The 16,727-nt window shown below is 40.7% G+C and overlaps 1 protein-coding gene across 1 annotated transcript in view; it reads left to right on the top strand.

Annotated features, from left to right (window-relative positions):
- Positions 1-15,013, top strand: part of GYS2 (glycogen synthase 2) — a 40,867-nt gene extending 25,854 nt beyond the window's left edge. Inside the window, exons 8-16 of the mRNA XM_053978307.1 lie at positions 2,001-2,107; positions 4,079-4,138; positions 4,762-4,840; positions 5,366-5,479; positions 7,839-7,965; positions 9,264-9,359; positions 11,152-11,315; positions 12,446-12,526; positions 14,092-15,013. Of these exons, the coding sequence (XP_053834282.1) occupies positions 2,001-2,107; positions 4,079-4,138; positions 4,762-4,840; positions 5,366-5,479; positions 7,839-7,965; positions 9,264-9,359; positions 11,152-11,315; positions 12,446-12,526; positions 14,092-14,313 (1,050 nt within the window). The 3' untranslated portion in view covers positions 14,314-15,013. The remainder of the gene's footprint in view (positions 1-2,000; positions 2,108-4,078; positions 4,139-4,761; positions 4,841-5,365; positions 5,480-7,838; positions 7,966-9,263; positions 9,360-11,151; positions 11,316-12,445; positions 12,527-14,091) is intronic.
- The last annotated feature ends 1,714 nt before the right edge of the window (positions 15,014-16,727 follow it).

Genomic DNA, 16,727 nt, shown 5'->3' with positions numbered 1-16,727 from the left:
CAAGGCCTTGTTAAAAATCACAGGGCAGAGCCCTTACCACCTACAGTGAGGGCATTGAAAATGTCTCCAGTTATATCCCAAAGACTAATATATTGAAAATAAAACCCAGAAAAAATGTTAATAATGCTAATTGGTTTTCAATCATCTGGCAAGGATCAATTAGCTGTTGTCCTAGACTGTCATTTGTACTCTTATCAGTGGAATGATACAGAAAATCTAGATAAAAATTATGATACTGCTCTGTCAGCAGAGATGAAAGAATCAGTAATGTTCAAAGCCCTAAGTACAATTGTTCTACCACCACCTTCTATTTAATATGCCATTTAGAGCCTCTGGATTTTCTGGAAATTCTTAATCCCTTCATTACCTCACAGAACTGAAGTATTTCTTCCACAACAGAATCAGTTGTTGGGCAGTGCTGTTCAGCATCAGCATGTTAATGGCATTTACATGGCTGTTACCTGTGAATGCTGGTAACGTGGAAGGTCTTGTGTGTTAAGAGGGAAAGAATTGCCTGAGCAATTATTGTGGGAATCTCTAATTGCAGCTAATGATCTATATCACAGAATCATAAAATCTTTAGGGTTACAAAAGACTTCCAAGATCATTGAGTCCAACCTTTGGCCAATCACCAGTTTGTCAATAAGACCGTGGCACTAAGAGCCATGCCCAGTTGTTTATTGAACACTTCCAGGGAGGGTGACTCCACCACCTTGCTGGGCAGTCCCTTCCACTGCCTGATCCTCCTTTCTGTGAAGAAATTCTTCCTGATGGCATCCATGGCAAACAAGGCTGATGGAAATTAAAGGAAACTGAGGCTAGTTTTCCCAGGCTCTGTAGAACAGTGTACTGTTGCTTCTCCCATAAGCTGAGCCTGGATTTACTGCATTATTCTTCCAGTGTGGATGCCGGCATCTGATTAGCTGTTCTAACAACACTTGCTCTGTAATTAATTCAAGAGGTAATTCCACTGGGAGTAGCAGTCTATCTGAACTAATTACAAATCTGGAAATGGTGGTACTTCCTAAACAAGTCCCAGTAGTGGGCCTGAACCTAAAAAGTACATACCATTGCATGGAATTGTTTTATTTTATAGAGATGTTTTCCTCTGCTGCTTGAAAACCTTACTAAATTTTGGAAATAAAATTTGAATGTTGGGAGAGATTGTTAATGCACACTGGGATCATGGCACGATGAACTTGGAACCTACTTTGAAGAGAGGGAAGGGAAGAACATTAATTAACATTAACATGACCCCCATAGGTTATTTTATACTATACATTTCCCTCTATGTCAGTCTGTACGGTTTTGAATTTAAAATTTGAAATGGAGGCAATTCAAAGTAATTTAATTTTTAAACTCTGAACAGAGTTCACCCTTAGCTTTTCATTAAACAGTTGCTGAGAGGAGTAAAACCTCATTCATGCAGCAGTGAATGGACCTGGTATTTTGAACCTTTTTCATGCACAGGAGAAACTAGCAAGTGAAACCACCTAGAAATAAAGGGTCAGAATTTACAGCAAGTGCTTTCTGCCTCTGAAGTAGCTGGATGGGAGAGATGGGCAAGAAGTTACCTGTGGCTTTTTGCGTATCCAGCAGGTTCTTTACCAGAGTGTCAGGTAGAAATGGTTGTTTTCTCTCTGCTGCCTAGGCATACCTCAGTTAGTAAACCAAACACTCACTCCTTTGAGCCAGCACAGTTTGTGTCAGTTGAGAAAGTGTGTAGGATTTCTATTTTTCTGTAGTTTATGTGCTCAGCCAAAGCCATGTTCTCTAAACCATGAGAGCTCAGGAAGCCCAAATTGAAACTGGGTGACATCTCTGTCTTGATTTCTGATTTGACAAAACTTCATTTCTAGCAAGAGCTACAAGATCTGAGCCTTCCTAGAAAACCAAAGTGTATTTGGCATTTCCTGTGACTAATTCTTAAAGCTGGCTGTGATAGCCTGTATCAGATTTTTTTTTTAATTTTCAATTCCTCTCCATTTCTTGTCACGTAGGTTCACAAGACTGATGTTACAGTTATCGTGTTCTTTATCATGCCAGCAAAGACCAACAATTTCAACGTGGAAACCTTGAAAGGACAAGCAGTCCGGAAGCAGCTCTGGTAATTGCCATTCCCACCCTGGTACATTCTGTTGTGGACTCATGCAAAAGTCTCAGCTGGAGAATAATGCTCCTTCTTTTTTCTAAAACTGAGGATTGTGGGTAACTAGAATGTATTTCAGGGATGAAAGAGATGGGAAAGATAAATAAGGTCAAATATTTCTCCTTTTCATTTCTGTTTGTTTGTTTGTTTTGTCCAAAGTTATTTTTAGTTACCTTGTGTTGCCATTCTATTAGTGAGTAGTATTTGTTTTGTAGCAACAAAGTCAAATGCTCTAGAAAATCCAACGTTCTGAATGTCTTCTGGCTGTTTCTGGTACTCCATTTGGATGTGCCATAGAGCTCCCACAAAATAAAGACTGCCTGCTCATTTTTTTCACAGTAAGCTTCTCTGTGGGAAAAAGAAATCAAATACACATCTTCTTTTATTTAGAAATATGGAAATTGCACTGTGTGATCCAGCAGATCAGCAGTTGATAACAAATATCTGTAATTTTCTATATGGACTACAACAAGCAGTGGCCATAACCAAGCAGTGAAACTTACAGCTATAAAGGGAAAATTGTCACAGCCCTACTAATTTTGCAACTTTTCAAACAAAAAAGCAAAGCAGGAGCAGGATTAACCTTCACCTCACTACCTCACTTTAACTGCTGTATGATTCTGTATAGGAAAAGACTGCTTTCAGCTGTTCTTCTCTGTGAAAAGCAGAAGACCCTCTGCATCTCTGTATGCAGCATTATCATGGTCATAATCTGAACTCCAGGATAAACCCACCTGCTAGCAGTATTTCATAATAATATCAAATTATTCTCAGGATGCCACAGAAATTGAAGACAAGAAGAGGTTGGGACTTTTAAAGGAATACGGCACTTAGAAATTAATATGTGAAGGCTGACTTGGGGTATAAAATCCTTCTTTTCCTCTGCTTCTGAAAAAAGCAGTCTATCCCATCTGGGTTAAATTTTAGATATTGTGCATGGCAATCTGTGAAAGTATAGTCATGTGGGAGCTATCCTGCTGGGGTTTGGATCAGTGTGGCTTAACATTTGGCTGCTTTACAACTCACCCAGAATTGGCTTATCCACTCTTGTGTCAATGTGAGCTGGGAAAGAGCACCTGAAAACAGGTATGTGGATTCCCAGCTTGGTAAAGTTTAAGATTTCACTTAACAAGTTTCACCTTTGCCTAAAGGATAATTAGAAATCAGAAAGGCAGGAAAGGTTCTGTGAAGTGGAATTTTACTCACAGTAGATTTACTCAAATTTAGAGTGCACTTGCTGTTTTGACAAGAGAACTTTCTGCCAAGGGCAGAATAATAAAAATTACTCTTTGCATGCAGAACAGTGGTTCACTGGAGTTCTTCCTTAGCTAAAATATAACATTTGTCTGATACAGGCCTCATTAATGGCTTAAAACTTGGCCTGAGCTTTCCAGGAAGTTTTTTGTTTTGCAAACTAAGATAAACTGCTTTTAGTCTAACACTTGTTTCCAAAAGTCTGTGAGTTGGGAAATAGGGCAGAAAGTGAAGGGGGAAGCCTACTTTGAAAATTTTTATTTGTTTAATTCTTATGTCTTGCATCTCTCTTCTAGGTCAAGAGAAGTTGCAGCTCTCTCTGTCCATTATTAATGATAATGTTACAGTACCTAGGGTCATAGATAGCTCTTTTTTTCACAGCTGACATGTGGTCTACTGATCACAGAAGAGGGTTAGAAGGAATCCATAGTAAAGCCTGCCCCTGGCTTTCCCAGTGCACTCATCTGTAGGTGCAGGTCAAATCCTCAGCTCTGTAGGAATCCATCAGCACAACTGCTGGCTGGAGAAAAGAGCTTTGAGAACCAGACCTCTGTCTGCCTCTGCATCCCGGGTTCCATCAGTATATCAGTTTAATTTACAGCAGTAGGAATCTCTTTTATACTGTCCTTGTCCTGGATGCTCCTGTTTTATATGTATATTTATTCATCTTCCTAGGGACACTGCACAATCTGTGAAAGAAAAGTTTGGAAGGAAACTCTACAATGCCTTGCTGAAGTGAGTGAATAAGTTGCTTTGCTCTGCCTTGTAGAGCCTCATGTTCAGGTGGCTTTACTTGTGCTGTTTCTGTGCTTTTGCTCTTTGTGTAAGGGATTTTGACATCCATAGGAGGGCATGGTAGAAAGATATGGGACCATAAACAAGATGCTTGTTTAACAGGCAAATCACAGAGAAAAGAAATAAAGGTTCCAAGAGCCTGTGGTGGAAAGAGTCATAAGAGACACAGGGATGTCTAAGTAACACAAAGGCTTATCCACTGTCAAAAAGAAGCTACTTCAGCTTAAAAAAGCACCAGAGACAAAGTAAAATGTGTTAGTGATTCAGTCATATCATTTCAGCAGACAGTTGGAAGTGAATGACCCAAAGCACAGGTGAGATGACTGGAACTTCAGTAAAAACAAGCCGTGTCCAAAACACAGAAGAAACCAACTCTTTTGCTCTTTTTCGAAAGCTAATTAGATCAGCAAGTATGGGAGAACACAATATAAGAAATATAGAAGGGCCATGAAAACAAAGGAAAGGTTCATGTTGATATCAGCAAACTTCAGATCAGACTTTGTTTCCTTACAAAAAAGGACAATGAATCATCTGGTAAAATTGGTTGTGTGTTTCCTTCGTAGAGGAGAAATCCCAGACTTGAACAAGATTCTTGACCGAGATGACATAAGCATTATGAAAAGAGCCATCTTTTCAACTCAGGTGAGAAAATATGTTATTTGTATAAACATCAAATCTAAATAATGAATGTGATGATGTAAAAGGATTGCGTATGGCATATAGCGATACGTGTGCATTGGGAAGAAGTTTTCAGCAAATTTACTTCTCATCAGTAACATTTAAAATCAACTCTGATTGTTTTTAATGAGAACATGACCCAAACTAACCTTCTGGGGAGTCCATGGATATTGCTTCAATGACATGCATTTTTAATTCTTTTATTCTGAACCAAGTCTGAACTTTGAGTTGCTCCTGAGCCTGGATTTTTCCAGTTTTATTGAATATGTTAAATCAAACTTTAAGGAGATACAACATTGACTAACAATCTTCAAAATTAAATGGTGGGCCCTTCTTAAAGTTAGTAGAAAATAATTTATTTTGAGGTAAATGAAGCTTTTTTACATCAATGACAAAATCTGCCACTGTCTTCCAGTAGCCTTAGGAAATGGCAATAGGACTGTTTGCCAAGAGTTTGTCTGATTTATGGATTGCCTTTTCTGTGCTCAGAGACACTCTCTGCCTCCAGTGACCACCCACAACATGATTGATGACAGCAACGACCCAATCCTCAATACCATCCGTCGCATTGGGCTGTTCAACAACCGCACAGACCGCGTGAAGGTGCATTCTGGCTGCCTCATTTTAGATCCAAAATGGGATTTCCCTGAACATTCTCAGTCTGCATTGCTAGCATGGGAATTGCAGTTAAATTCTTCATAGGTGGTGTTATACTGCTAGAGTACTGCTCTCTTTCTCTCTCTCCAGGAATAACAACTTGTCACTGCACAGAGATCCTCAGGTGCTGTTTAGCCAAGCTAATTTTGAGTTAGAAATCTGAGGTTAGGGAGTTGTTTTCATTGCTGCTTCCTGCACTGAATGAGGAGCTGCCACTCCTGAAATCAAGAAAGTGCCATGGGTCATTTGTACCCAGGTAGAAACTTCTGACATAGATTCACTTGCTTAAAACTGGAGAGGTCCAAGGTTTGAGCACAGACATTCCTGGAGTATCTCTTAAGAGTAACACCCTGATACTCAGCATTTTCTGTAAAAGGTTAACCAGGGCTTTGAGCAGAAAGAATTCCTGTTCATGCCGTGCTCATGTTTACGTCAACTGTTGAAACTAAATTTGTGCAAATAAATCCTTTTCTTACTTCCATGTTTACTTTGTCAAACCACAGAAAAGATCAGCTCCTGCTTTCAAAGGTCTGCCAAAGCTGATTTTTTTCTGGAAATCTCTGATATTCTAACTATGACTATCTCAACATCTATCTAGTAAAAGTCCAACGTAAAATTGCAAATTCTTCCTCTTCCAAACCTTTTCTTTAAAGCCAGATCCAAGGTATCTCTAACAATGACATATCACTTATTCACAGTTTCTTTTTAAACCCATGGCTATGCCTGAGTAAATATTTTCTTACCCTTCCTAGTTGCTTCTTCCTGACTTAACATATGAACATTAACTCCAATGAATTCTGGGATCATAATATGGTAATAATACACGAGATGTAACAAAAGTAGGGGGGAAGGATGCAGTGTGTACAGATGTAGTAAAAAATACCTCAGAATTAACTGCTTGAAGGCATAACAGAGCAGATAGGATATAATACAGCAGACATCATCTTCTGCTTCACAGCAGATGTCAAGTTTGTAAAAATCTGTCATTACCACTGAAAAAATTACCTCCTGCATGAACAGGCTTAATACTTAGTGAGCTGAATACCGTTAAAAAAAAAAAAACAAAACAAAACAAAACAAAAAAAACTCTGTAAACTTCAAATTGAAAGTAATTTTGAGAGAGGTGCAACATATCCAGGCAGACACAGCTGGCATGTGAAAAATACCCTCAGCAATTCCAGTGAAATCACTGGGATCAACTAAGCTTGCAAAATGAGTTTACAACCCATTTATTGCTTGAGAACATTCATTTGTTTACTCAAGTGGCATGACAATTTTATTAAGATGGGATAAAAGCATACTCTGGGCATGGAATAATGGCTGTGGTATGTTCATGCAGGGAGATAAACCCAAAGCAGTTTCAACGTTTCTTCCTCCTGAAGCTGACTGGGCACCACATACAAGGCACTTCTCAACTAAGCAGCAGATGTGGGGCAGTAGCCCCAAGCCCTGCAGAGTCATGCAGATAAATTAACTTTGGTTCTTAGAGGTGTCTTTCAGCAGCATTAATTAAGCACAGGTTTGTGGTGACAGGGCTATAATGTGTCTGCTTTCAAAATTCCCTCAGTTCTTGGGAGATCTGTGGAGTACAGTGAACATTCCTTTATTTCAGGGAATGCTATGAAGCTCAGAAGTGCTGTGTCTGTCTGAGGCCTCCTCCTAGTGAGACATCCCAATAAAATCATAGAATGGTTTGTGTTGGGAGGGTCCTTAGAGATCATTTCATTCCATCGCCCTGCCATGAGCCGGGACACCTTCCACTATCCCAGCTTGCTCAGAGCCACATCTAGCCTGGCCTTGGACACTTCCAGGGACACAGGGGCAGCCACAGCTGCTATGGGCAATCTGTGCCAGGGACTCATCACCCTCACAGGGGAGAATTTCTTCCTTATATCCAATCTAAACCTGCTCTCTGTCAGTGTGAAGCCATTCCCCCTTGTCCTGTCACTCCAGGCCTTTGTAAATCCTCAGTACCTCTGTACAACAGACCAAATCTTGCTAAATGCTACAGCCTTAGGCCTAATTCTCAATGCATGTGGGCCTCCTTGGTGAAGAAGGATAAAGCTAAATACCTGTCCAGTGAAAAAGGGGTTCATCCTCAGTCCTATTTCCAGGACAAGAATGCACACAGGCAGGAGGCACTGTAATGTGAGCAGTGGGGTAGAAAACAGATGGATGGCCAGAGGAGGGGCTGTCCAGATACTTAGAAAAAGACCAGGGTGATTAAGGTGCCTAAGCTTATTGATAATTGAAATATATCTTTGATGGTTTTCTTTCATCTCTAACATAAGTTTTGAATATCCAGGTCATCCTACATCCAGAGTTTCTTTCTTCAACAAGTCCCTTGCTGCCCTTGGACTATGAGGAGTTTGTTAGAGGCTGCCACCTTGGTGTATTCCCATCTTACTATGAACCCTGGGGCTACACTCCAGGTAGGAATTCTGTACCCTTGACTAGTGTGGAAAGATAAACACCCATTCTGTTGATGCAGCCAGTTCCTTCTGAAGTGCTGCAAAAACTCTTCAGACTCTGTTTCCTCTGCCATACAAAGGTCTTACTGCTGGCAAAATTGTCCCTGCAGTGTACTCTTTCCCAGACTAATGTGTAATCTTTTGATTTTCTATGGCTTTAGAACAAGAAATAATTTTTAAACTTAATTCCTGGTTGAAGGAGTTTAAAAAAAGGTGTGCAGGAATGTAAATATTAAAAAAAGCAGGGCAAGAAATCTGATGCAGCCAGCTGACATAGTTCAGTGGATTTAATTCAAGATAATAAATCTGAGAGAATTATGTAATACCATAACTAAGTCATTTAATAGAAATACATGGAGTGGTAGTGAATCTCATTGAATTAACTGGAAATTTCTAAAAATACAGAGAGCACATAGATTCTGACTTAAAATATTTTCTTTGTCAATACCCACTTATATCTCCCAGAAACAAAGACTGCTTTTTTAAGGTATGTTTATAACTCTTTTATAGACACCAGGCTTATTGTCATATGAGTGAAAGCCATGTAGATGTCTTTGCATTTTTCTAAGACTGGAGTCTGCATGCTGGTTTAGGTTAGGCTTAGGCTCCTTGGCAAAAACTCTTTAAGGAGGGTAAGCAATTATCCTTACTCATGGCTGTGACAGCAAAAACTAAAATAAAATAAAATGCATTTTCTGATTTTATAAAAGTAGTTCCACATCTACTGTGAACACAGTCCTGAATTAATGATGAGGTTTGTTGTTTTGGGGTGGGATTTTTATTTTGTTGGGGTTTTTTTTCCTGCTATAGAGACCTGTTGGCAAACCATCAAAATCCAAAGTTTGATATGCTCCTGCTCTGAAGAGATTCAGTTTTGTAAAGAGTTGTGAACAACTAATGAACATAGGTGTGCATTAGGCTCCAATTTAAAATCCAAATAGTCCCGACCATATGTTGGGGTTCTGTGTTTCAAAACTGCACTCCTAGAAAGTTTTCAGTTTAGCTCCTCTGAAACTCAAACATGTGTTTGCAAACACGGGGTGAATTTTGTGTTTAAAATTTCTTTTTATATTTTTTCCCATAATCCACAACAAAGTATTATTATAGCTTTCACTTGACAATTTCAGAGCAGCTTTAGTGTTATGGGACTTTCTGTCTGCCTGTTTTGGTTTGTTTTGTTTTGGTTTTTTTTTTCTCTTAAGGTGAAACCATTGCAGGTGTATTGTCCTGAAACTCTTTTTGCCTGTTTCTTTCTGCAGCTGAGTGTACTGTGATGGGCATTCCCAGTGTAACCACAAACCTCTCTGGATTCGGCTGTTTCATGCAGGAACATGTTGCTGACCCAGAAGCTTATGGTAAAAACTTTAACAGCATATCAAAATATCACCTCTGAGTTAGGAAAGCAAAAAGCACAGCAACCATGCTGTTACTCCTCAAATTTGTGTTTCTCTGTGACAAGGGAATCCATTGGGAGAATCGATTCAGGGCTCTGAATATCTTGTTAAGTTGAACAAGTGATTTCAGCTTTCATATTTATCCAAACCCTTTCCAGGTTATTTTTTTGTCTCCCTTTAACCTTTTGTTTGCTGTATCCTTCCAAATTCATCACTGCTCATATCAGTCTAGAGTCTCCCAGCACTTCCCTTTAGTGCTTCTGGTTGCATTATAACACTCTGAGCCTTCCAAAGAAGCAGCGAAAGTCTGCTTCTCTTAATAGTCTGGGACTTGGAGACCAGTGACATGACCCTCCCCAGACAAGCATTAAATTACCATGTGCACTGAAAAAAAAAAAAAAAAAAAAAAAGGCATGGAAATACAAGGAATCTACTTCAAATAATTATCTGCTTAGGAAGGTTTACAAATGGTTCATAACTGGAAGGCCAATGCCTGGTATGTCAGGACGATTCTGCCTCTTGAGTCATCCTCTGCCTCAGTAGCTCCTCCTTTTAGGGTTGATTGTCCCTGTTTTCCAACTGGTGCAGGTGTCACTAAAGCTGTGGCCTCCCCGAGGTACAGAGCAAGGCACAGTCCTTGTCCTTTCCTTCTTGCTTAGCCAGGGCTAACTGAATGTCCCATCTCTGGAAGTGTTCAAGGCCAGGCTCTGAGCAAGCTGGGGTAGTGGGAGGTGTCCCTGCCCATGGCAGGGGTTGGAACTTGATCTTTAAGGTCCCTTCCAACCTGAGCCATTCTATAATTCTGTGGTTCTGTGAATATTGAATATATTCCCAAACTAGGGCTTCTTTCCAAGTACCTGGGCTTGTTTCCACATTCAGGCACTGACAGCCCCACACTGGTGCCACCTTTGCCTGACCTAGGGGCAAGGGTTAGAGCCAGGTACAAAATCTAGATACACCTGCCTGGGTGAACATGTTGTTGAGACCCTTCAGTAAGATCACAGAACACGGGTCGCTTGCTCTTCTCTGCCAAAACATAGGTGTGAGCTGACATAAATTTCTGTGCTGGTCCCAGGCACTTCATTAAGTAGTTTTGCATCTGTCATGTCCATTAAGAGAGCTGCAAGGTCTGGCACCCTCTTCTTCCCAACACTCTGGTTTAAGGAAGGTGGCAAAAATAAAGTATTAATCTCAACAATGTAGAGGCAAAGTTTACCTCTGCCATCTCTCTGCCAGAATTGTCTATTGAATGATATATGTGAGTTAGCTGTCTCTATGGAAACACTTGTATTTCTACAGAAAACACAGCCTCTCCTACAGCCTAATTCTGGCCATCCACACTTGTGAATTCTACAGCAAGCTAGGAAAGCATTAGATTGATCATGTTTTCTTTAAGAAGTCAGTATTTTAAAAATTATGGGAGATAAAAATGATATGTCTTTATCCAGAAACTCGAACCTTTTTGGACATACTTACACATCAACAACAAAGCCTCTGAGTTTTGAAGAATTTTCTGAATTTCTGCCTGAAAAGTAGAAAAAAATTAAAGTTTAAAAAAAATAGTTTATTTCTCTGCATCTCTTGTTTTATCAGAATGGTAACAAATGTTCCAGTTGTAGCTGCCTTTTAACATTAAAAAGAATATACTGCATGTACCATTTGTAAGGTTACATGACGGAATGTAGGTTGGAGGTGTAGGAGGTCAGATCCCATCTTCAGTCCCACTCACCTCGGTCTTTCTTGTGTCCCTCAGGGATCTATATCGTGGACAGGAGGTTCCGCTCACCAGACGAGTCGTGCAACCAGCTGACCCAGTTCCTGTATGCTTTCTGCCAGCAGAACCGGCGCCAGAGGATCATCCAGAGGAACCGCACCGAGCGCCTCTCAGACCTCCTGGACTGGAAGTACCTGGGCAGGGTGTGTGGCAAAGAGGCATTAAAAATTCCAGGCTCATAGGCCTGGCCAGAGCCTTCAGCACGGTGCTGCAATGGGAGGACATGTGCTGAAATTCCCCTCTCCAAGGGGCTAAAGGCAGAGCCTGAACATTTCAGTGTAATCAATCCTTCCATGCTCCAGTGGCAAGGAGAGACTGAATAGTTTAGAGCAGAATCCAGTCACACCACCAAGCTCTTGCTGGTGCTAAACACAATGTGGAAATCTGGTGTTGTTGGCAACACCTGCACTAAGGGGGATTTGTGTTCCAAAGTTATCTTTCAGAAATCCTTCCTGTCCTTCATGAAATGTTGCTGGGCCCTGTGGCTCCTCAACACTCCTTAACTACCTCTGCGCTTTAAATGCAAAGTAGTGTTTCTAATTTGACACAGAATGCACTACAGTAGCACCTATTAAGAAGACAGTAGCAAAGTATTATTCTCAGTTCTGCAAGACTAAAGAAGTGGATGCACGTATATGAGTTTTGTAACTATTTTGGACCTTTTCCTGCTTTGATACCTGTGTGAGAACCTTAGTATTTATTTGGTTCTCAACACTGCATAAGATATAACGAGCTATTTTTTCCGTGCACGTGCTGCAAACTCAGGAATACAGTGGATCTAAAAATATTTTTGTCAAATTCCTAAATACCAGGCATCAGTGAACTCATAAATGTTACTTCTCTGTCACTGTTACACATGCTTCAGTGCAGTCTAAAGTGACTTTGAATCAGCCTAAAACTTATGTGCAATACATACGCACACTTAAAAATGTAAATTTTCCTCATTAGTAAAAACCCCAGTTCTTTCCTGAGAGATGAAGAATACCTGTCACTCAGTAGGAACAACACTGACCAAGACAAGTCCTAGTTTCCATCTTAATACATCTTACAGACACCTTATTCAGCTTCTGTTCCAGACTTCTTTGTTGTGAATCTGTCATGAATGGCTCATCACTTCACAGTACAAGCAGTGATATCAACTGGATTCTGCTTATCTGAAAACACGTTTAGCACCATCTTTTAGAAGATAACTCATTTTATGTTCCTTTCCCCCCCTTGCTTAAATCTACCCAAGATTTCTATGACTTGTAATGGCTTCTCTGTTTTGTTGCAGTATTACATGCATGCCAGACACTTGGCCCTCAGCAGAACATTCCCAGATAAATTTGAGATGGAACCAAGTGCTCCTCCAAAGGTAAAATCTGCTTGTGAAGATGAGTTCATTTTACCTGCTTTACAAGGAGAGAGAGGAAGACTGTGAGGGAGGAGAGAGTTAGCGATTATGGGTTTAACTAAAGGGAAGTAGAAACTCCTAACAAGTTATAGACCCAGTCTCCAGTCAGGAGTATGCTGTTTTGGGCTGTGATAGAGTCAATTTTCCTTACAGTAGCTGGGCTGTGTTTTGGATTTGTGCTGAAAGCATTGCTGACAGTACAGGGATGGTTTAATTCTTACTGCACAGGGCTTGCACAGAGCCAAAAACTTTTATGCTCCTCACCCACCCCACCAGCGAGGGGCTGGGGGTGCACAGGGAGTTGGGAGGGGACACAGCCAGGACAGCTGGCCCTAACTGGCCAAAGGGACACTCCAGACCTTATGGCATCATGCTCAGTATATAAAGCTTGGGGAGGATGTTCAGAGTGCTGGGGTTTGTCTTTTCAAGTCACTGCTAGCTGGTTTCCTGGGGATGGCTGAACCCCTGCCTGCCCATGGGAAGTGGGGAATGAATTCCTGGATTTGCTTTGCATGTGTGCACAGCTTTTGCTTTCCCTACTAAACTGTCTTAATCTAACCCGTGAGCTTTCCCACTTTCCCCCTTTTGATTCTCTCCTCGACCCCTCTAGGAGGGAGTGAGCTGAGGCTGTGTGGGGCTGAGTTGCTGACTGGGGTTAAACCACAAGCTGCTGGTATCAGATCCAAACACAGGGTTACCTGGTGTGACACAGGAGCGGGTCTTCAGATGACTTAGACTGAGCTGGGTGGCACCATGACACTTTGGACCAGCTGAGGAACTGGCCCTTGAAATTCCTCTTGGAAGAGTGGCAGCTTCTAATTTTTGCTTCTGCTAAATGCCACGGAGATGTTCTGCACCAACCACATAGAGGGGAGTTGGGAAAGGATGTTCTAGGGAAAGCAAGGCAAGGTATTGCCTTCATCTGAACATGGTATGTTGGCTGGAGCTGCAGGGGGTCACTTTAAAAGCACACACTTCAAACAGTTCTTGCCAAGTCCAGATTAGCACCAGTTTGAAAAGAGAGGCTCCTCAGAACAGTGTCACCTGAAACCAAACCTCAAAGAGCAACTCTTTATTTTTTTAGTAACAAGAGAGGAGGTTCAGACCAAAAGCCCTTGCTGGGTTCTGGTTTTGCAGATGCTGACATTATAAACAGAAAACTGTTTTGAATGTTCAGATTGAAACCTAAATTTCAGTAAGCATATTCTGACTACAGAATACAGAAGGATTTTGTCTTGTGCTGCTTGTTTTAAGGCTCAGTAAAGATAGCCATGTTTTCCAAAAAGCAATGCTGGAAGAGTAGGATGTTGTTTATGGCACAGGGTAAACATCTCTGTCATACAAGTGTGTATTTACTGGCAGAGGAGGACTGAGGGAATCTGGGTTGAGGGAAACTTAATTTTAGATTTAGGTCTAGCTTGCATCTGACCACTGGCATCCTCTGAAGTGATGATAGCCTTAAATTGCTGTATAAAGCCAGTCGAGGAACTCAGCTGACACATTCCACTTGCTGCTCTCTCTGCCAGACGGAAGGTTTCAGATTCCCCAGGCCTTCATCGGTGCCACCATCGCCCTCTGCCTCCCAGCATTCCAGCCCTCACCACAGCGAAGCTGAGGACGAAGATGAGGATGAGAGATACGATGAGGATGAGGAAGCTGAAAGGGATAGGCAGAACATCAAGTCCCCCTTTTCCCTTGGAGCCTTGCCTCAAGGAAAAAAGAAGCAGCACAGAGAATACAGGAACTGAACTCATTGCTCTCACCCTGGCATTGCTCCCCATCCGCTCAACAGTTTCTCCTGTAGGCTTGGCAAGCTTTGCGTTAAGGACAGTGTGATGTAATTTGGGGAACTTAACTGTTACTTGAGCTACACTTTTGGAAAGCCTAATGTTATTTCACCTTGAAAGTAGTTCAAATGACAATTTTTCAGTGCCCCTTTGAGGTAGAAGAGATTTTTCAGGCTTAATAAAACTAGAGAATGAGGCAATCTCCTCAGGAGTTTATAAAAACTGCAGATCATACCTTTGTCTGTGGAATCATCTGTATTAATCATAGCCTAGACAAATAGCTACGTTTTGGGTATCCCAAAGGAATTTCTGCTTAATTTATGTTTCCCCTTTTCCCCTCCTAAACTAACATGAACTTTAAACCAGAGCTCAAAAAATTAGAGAAAAAAAGTGTTACACTGGAGAAATATTGGAAGAGTTAAAAAAGATACACTGAAAAGAAAATGGTCTTTCATTTTCCTGATGCTGTTTATTGTAAGCTTACATAATTTAAAACACTTTTTCACAGCACACAGAAGTGTCTTGATCCAGTGGTAAAACACACTTCCTGTGGAACAATATAAAGTCTTATGCAGTGGGCATTTGAGTTTTAGAGACAAATGAAGTCATCTTTCTGAGGCCATTTAGACCCACAATAAACAGCAGACCGTTTATTTTCTGATTGCTCTAGTATGTCTCTTTTATTTTCATCTTGTTGTAGATTCTAAGTTTGTTAACAAACTGGTTTGGAAGGAAATTAATGTAACTTGGCTAAAAGGAATGACAAAATTTCCTTGAGTAGCAGCTTCCCCTGCAGACAAGAAGCCACAGACCAATGTGACAACATTCAAGGATCAGCAACTTCCGTTAGTCCATGCTCTGTTTCACTTCTAGAAGAGACCTAATCCTAACAAATAATGCTAAAAACCTTTCAGATATAATTTTGAAAAGCACTTGAGACTTCAAAGTTCTTGGGGAATAACTGATCCTCACAACAAGAACTAAACATTTCTCGTGCCTTACAGAAAACTTTTAGAAGTATTGCAGCTCCTAGAGATGCAGAGTGCCTGAACAGGCTCTTCAGAAGCACATCTTGTCATGAAGAGGTTAGAGATCAATCTCTTGTTTTGCAAGTTTGTGCATCAAGTATTTCTCATGCTGCTCAAGAAAAGACCCTTCCAGAACTTTATTCATCCAGTCCTTCAGCAGGTAGGACAGCGTAAGTTTTGGAGGTATTTACCTTTCCTGTCAATCCCAGGTGGAGCCTAGATGTCCAACTTTGGTTATGCTCCTACCTTTCAAACACTGAAGCAGTGCTTGATGACATGTTTCTGACTATAGGCCACTTAGAATAAAAGTGACAATGTGCCTATTTGTATTTTTGGCCACCTAAAATCAGTTTTAAAACTGGACTTTCATTCTTGAGCTGATTCGGGTACTTGAAAGAATATTCTCAGAAGTCAGGTTCCAGTTTTTATGGTAAAAACTTATTTGGAATTAAAAGGAGACGCTGTTTCTTTAGCTATTTAAAAGGTAATCAAACACTGAGTAATTTTTCATATTAAAGTGGTGAAAGCAAAGATACTGCAAATCTGTTCCTTCACACAGTTTACTACATGTAAACAACTGCATTTTGTGTTTCTTCCACAAAGTGCTCCTTACAGAGTTCCCTTACAGAGTCAAAAGATGTAATGGCTCAGAGTCCCAAAGAAAGAACATATAAAGGGCATATTGATTGAAAGTTGATGTTTTCATAAATAAATCAACAAATCTGTATTTATTGCTTGTATTTCACAGCTCTGCTGTAGAGCAGGAAGGCTGTGTGTGTTTTCAGCACACTCACATGCTTTGAGCACGCTCCTGGTGTTAGAAAGTGCTCAGCTTTCAAAATGGGACCAGCCTGAATTCTCACATTCAGGTGCTGCAGTGGCCAAAGGGAACTCTGACCCATGCCTTGGGCTTGTGTTAGTTCTGCCTTGATTCCAGGATTAACCATTAATAACAAGGCAATTTATCTACAGAAAAACACTTCTGCGTGTTGAATTTTTAGCATCAGGGGAACAGCTTCTCATTCAGCCACAGCAACAGATAGCCTAAATTAAATGCCACACATTCACAACAGTTACTGACACCTGACAAACTTGGTAGCAGCTATCTGTTACATAAGGGATTGTCTTCCAAATGGAAATCACTGAGGTTTCACAAACAGCTCACCAGCAAGGCAGAAGGTTTATTCTGTTTCATGATATTTGTGAAGACTTGTTTAAGCTTGAGACCTTAAATCAGGAACACACACAACAATCAGTCAGCTGGGAATAGGGCGAGTACAGTTTCTGTATCACTGGGAGAGGCAGAGGCATATGAATTTCAAGGCACTAATAAACCAAAGGATGTAT

This window comes from Vidua macroura, chromosome 5 (assembly GCF_024509145.1).
Source record: "Vidua macroura isolate BioBank_ID:100142 chromosome 5, ASM2450914v1, whole genome shotgun sequence".
Lineage (NCBI taxonomy): Eukaryota > Metazoa > Chordata > Aves > Passeriformes > Viduidae > Vidua > Vidua macroura.
The sequence above is the reverse complement of the archived record's forward strand: the minus strand, read 5'-3'. Positions and strand labels throughout refer to the sequence as shown.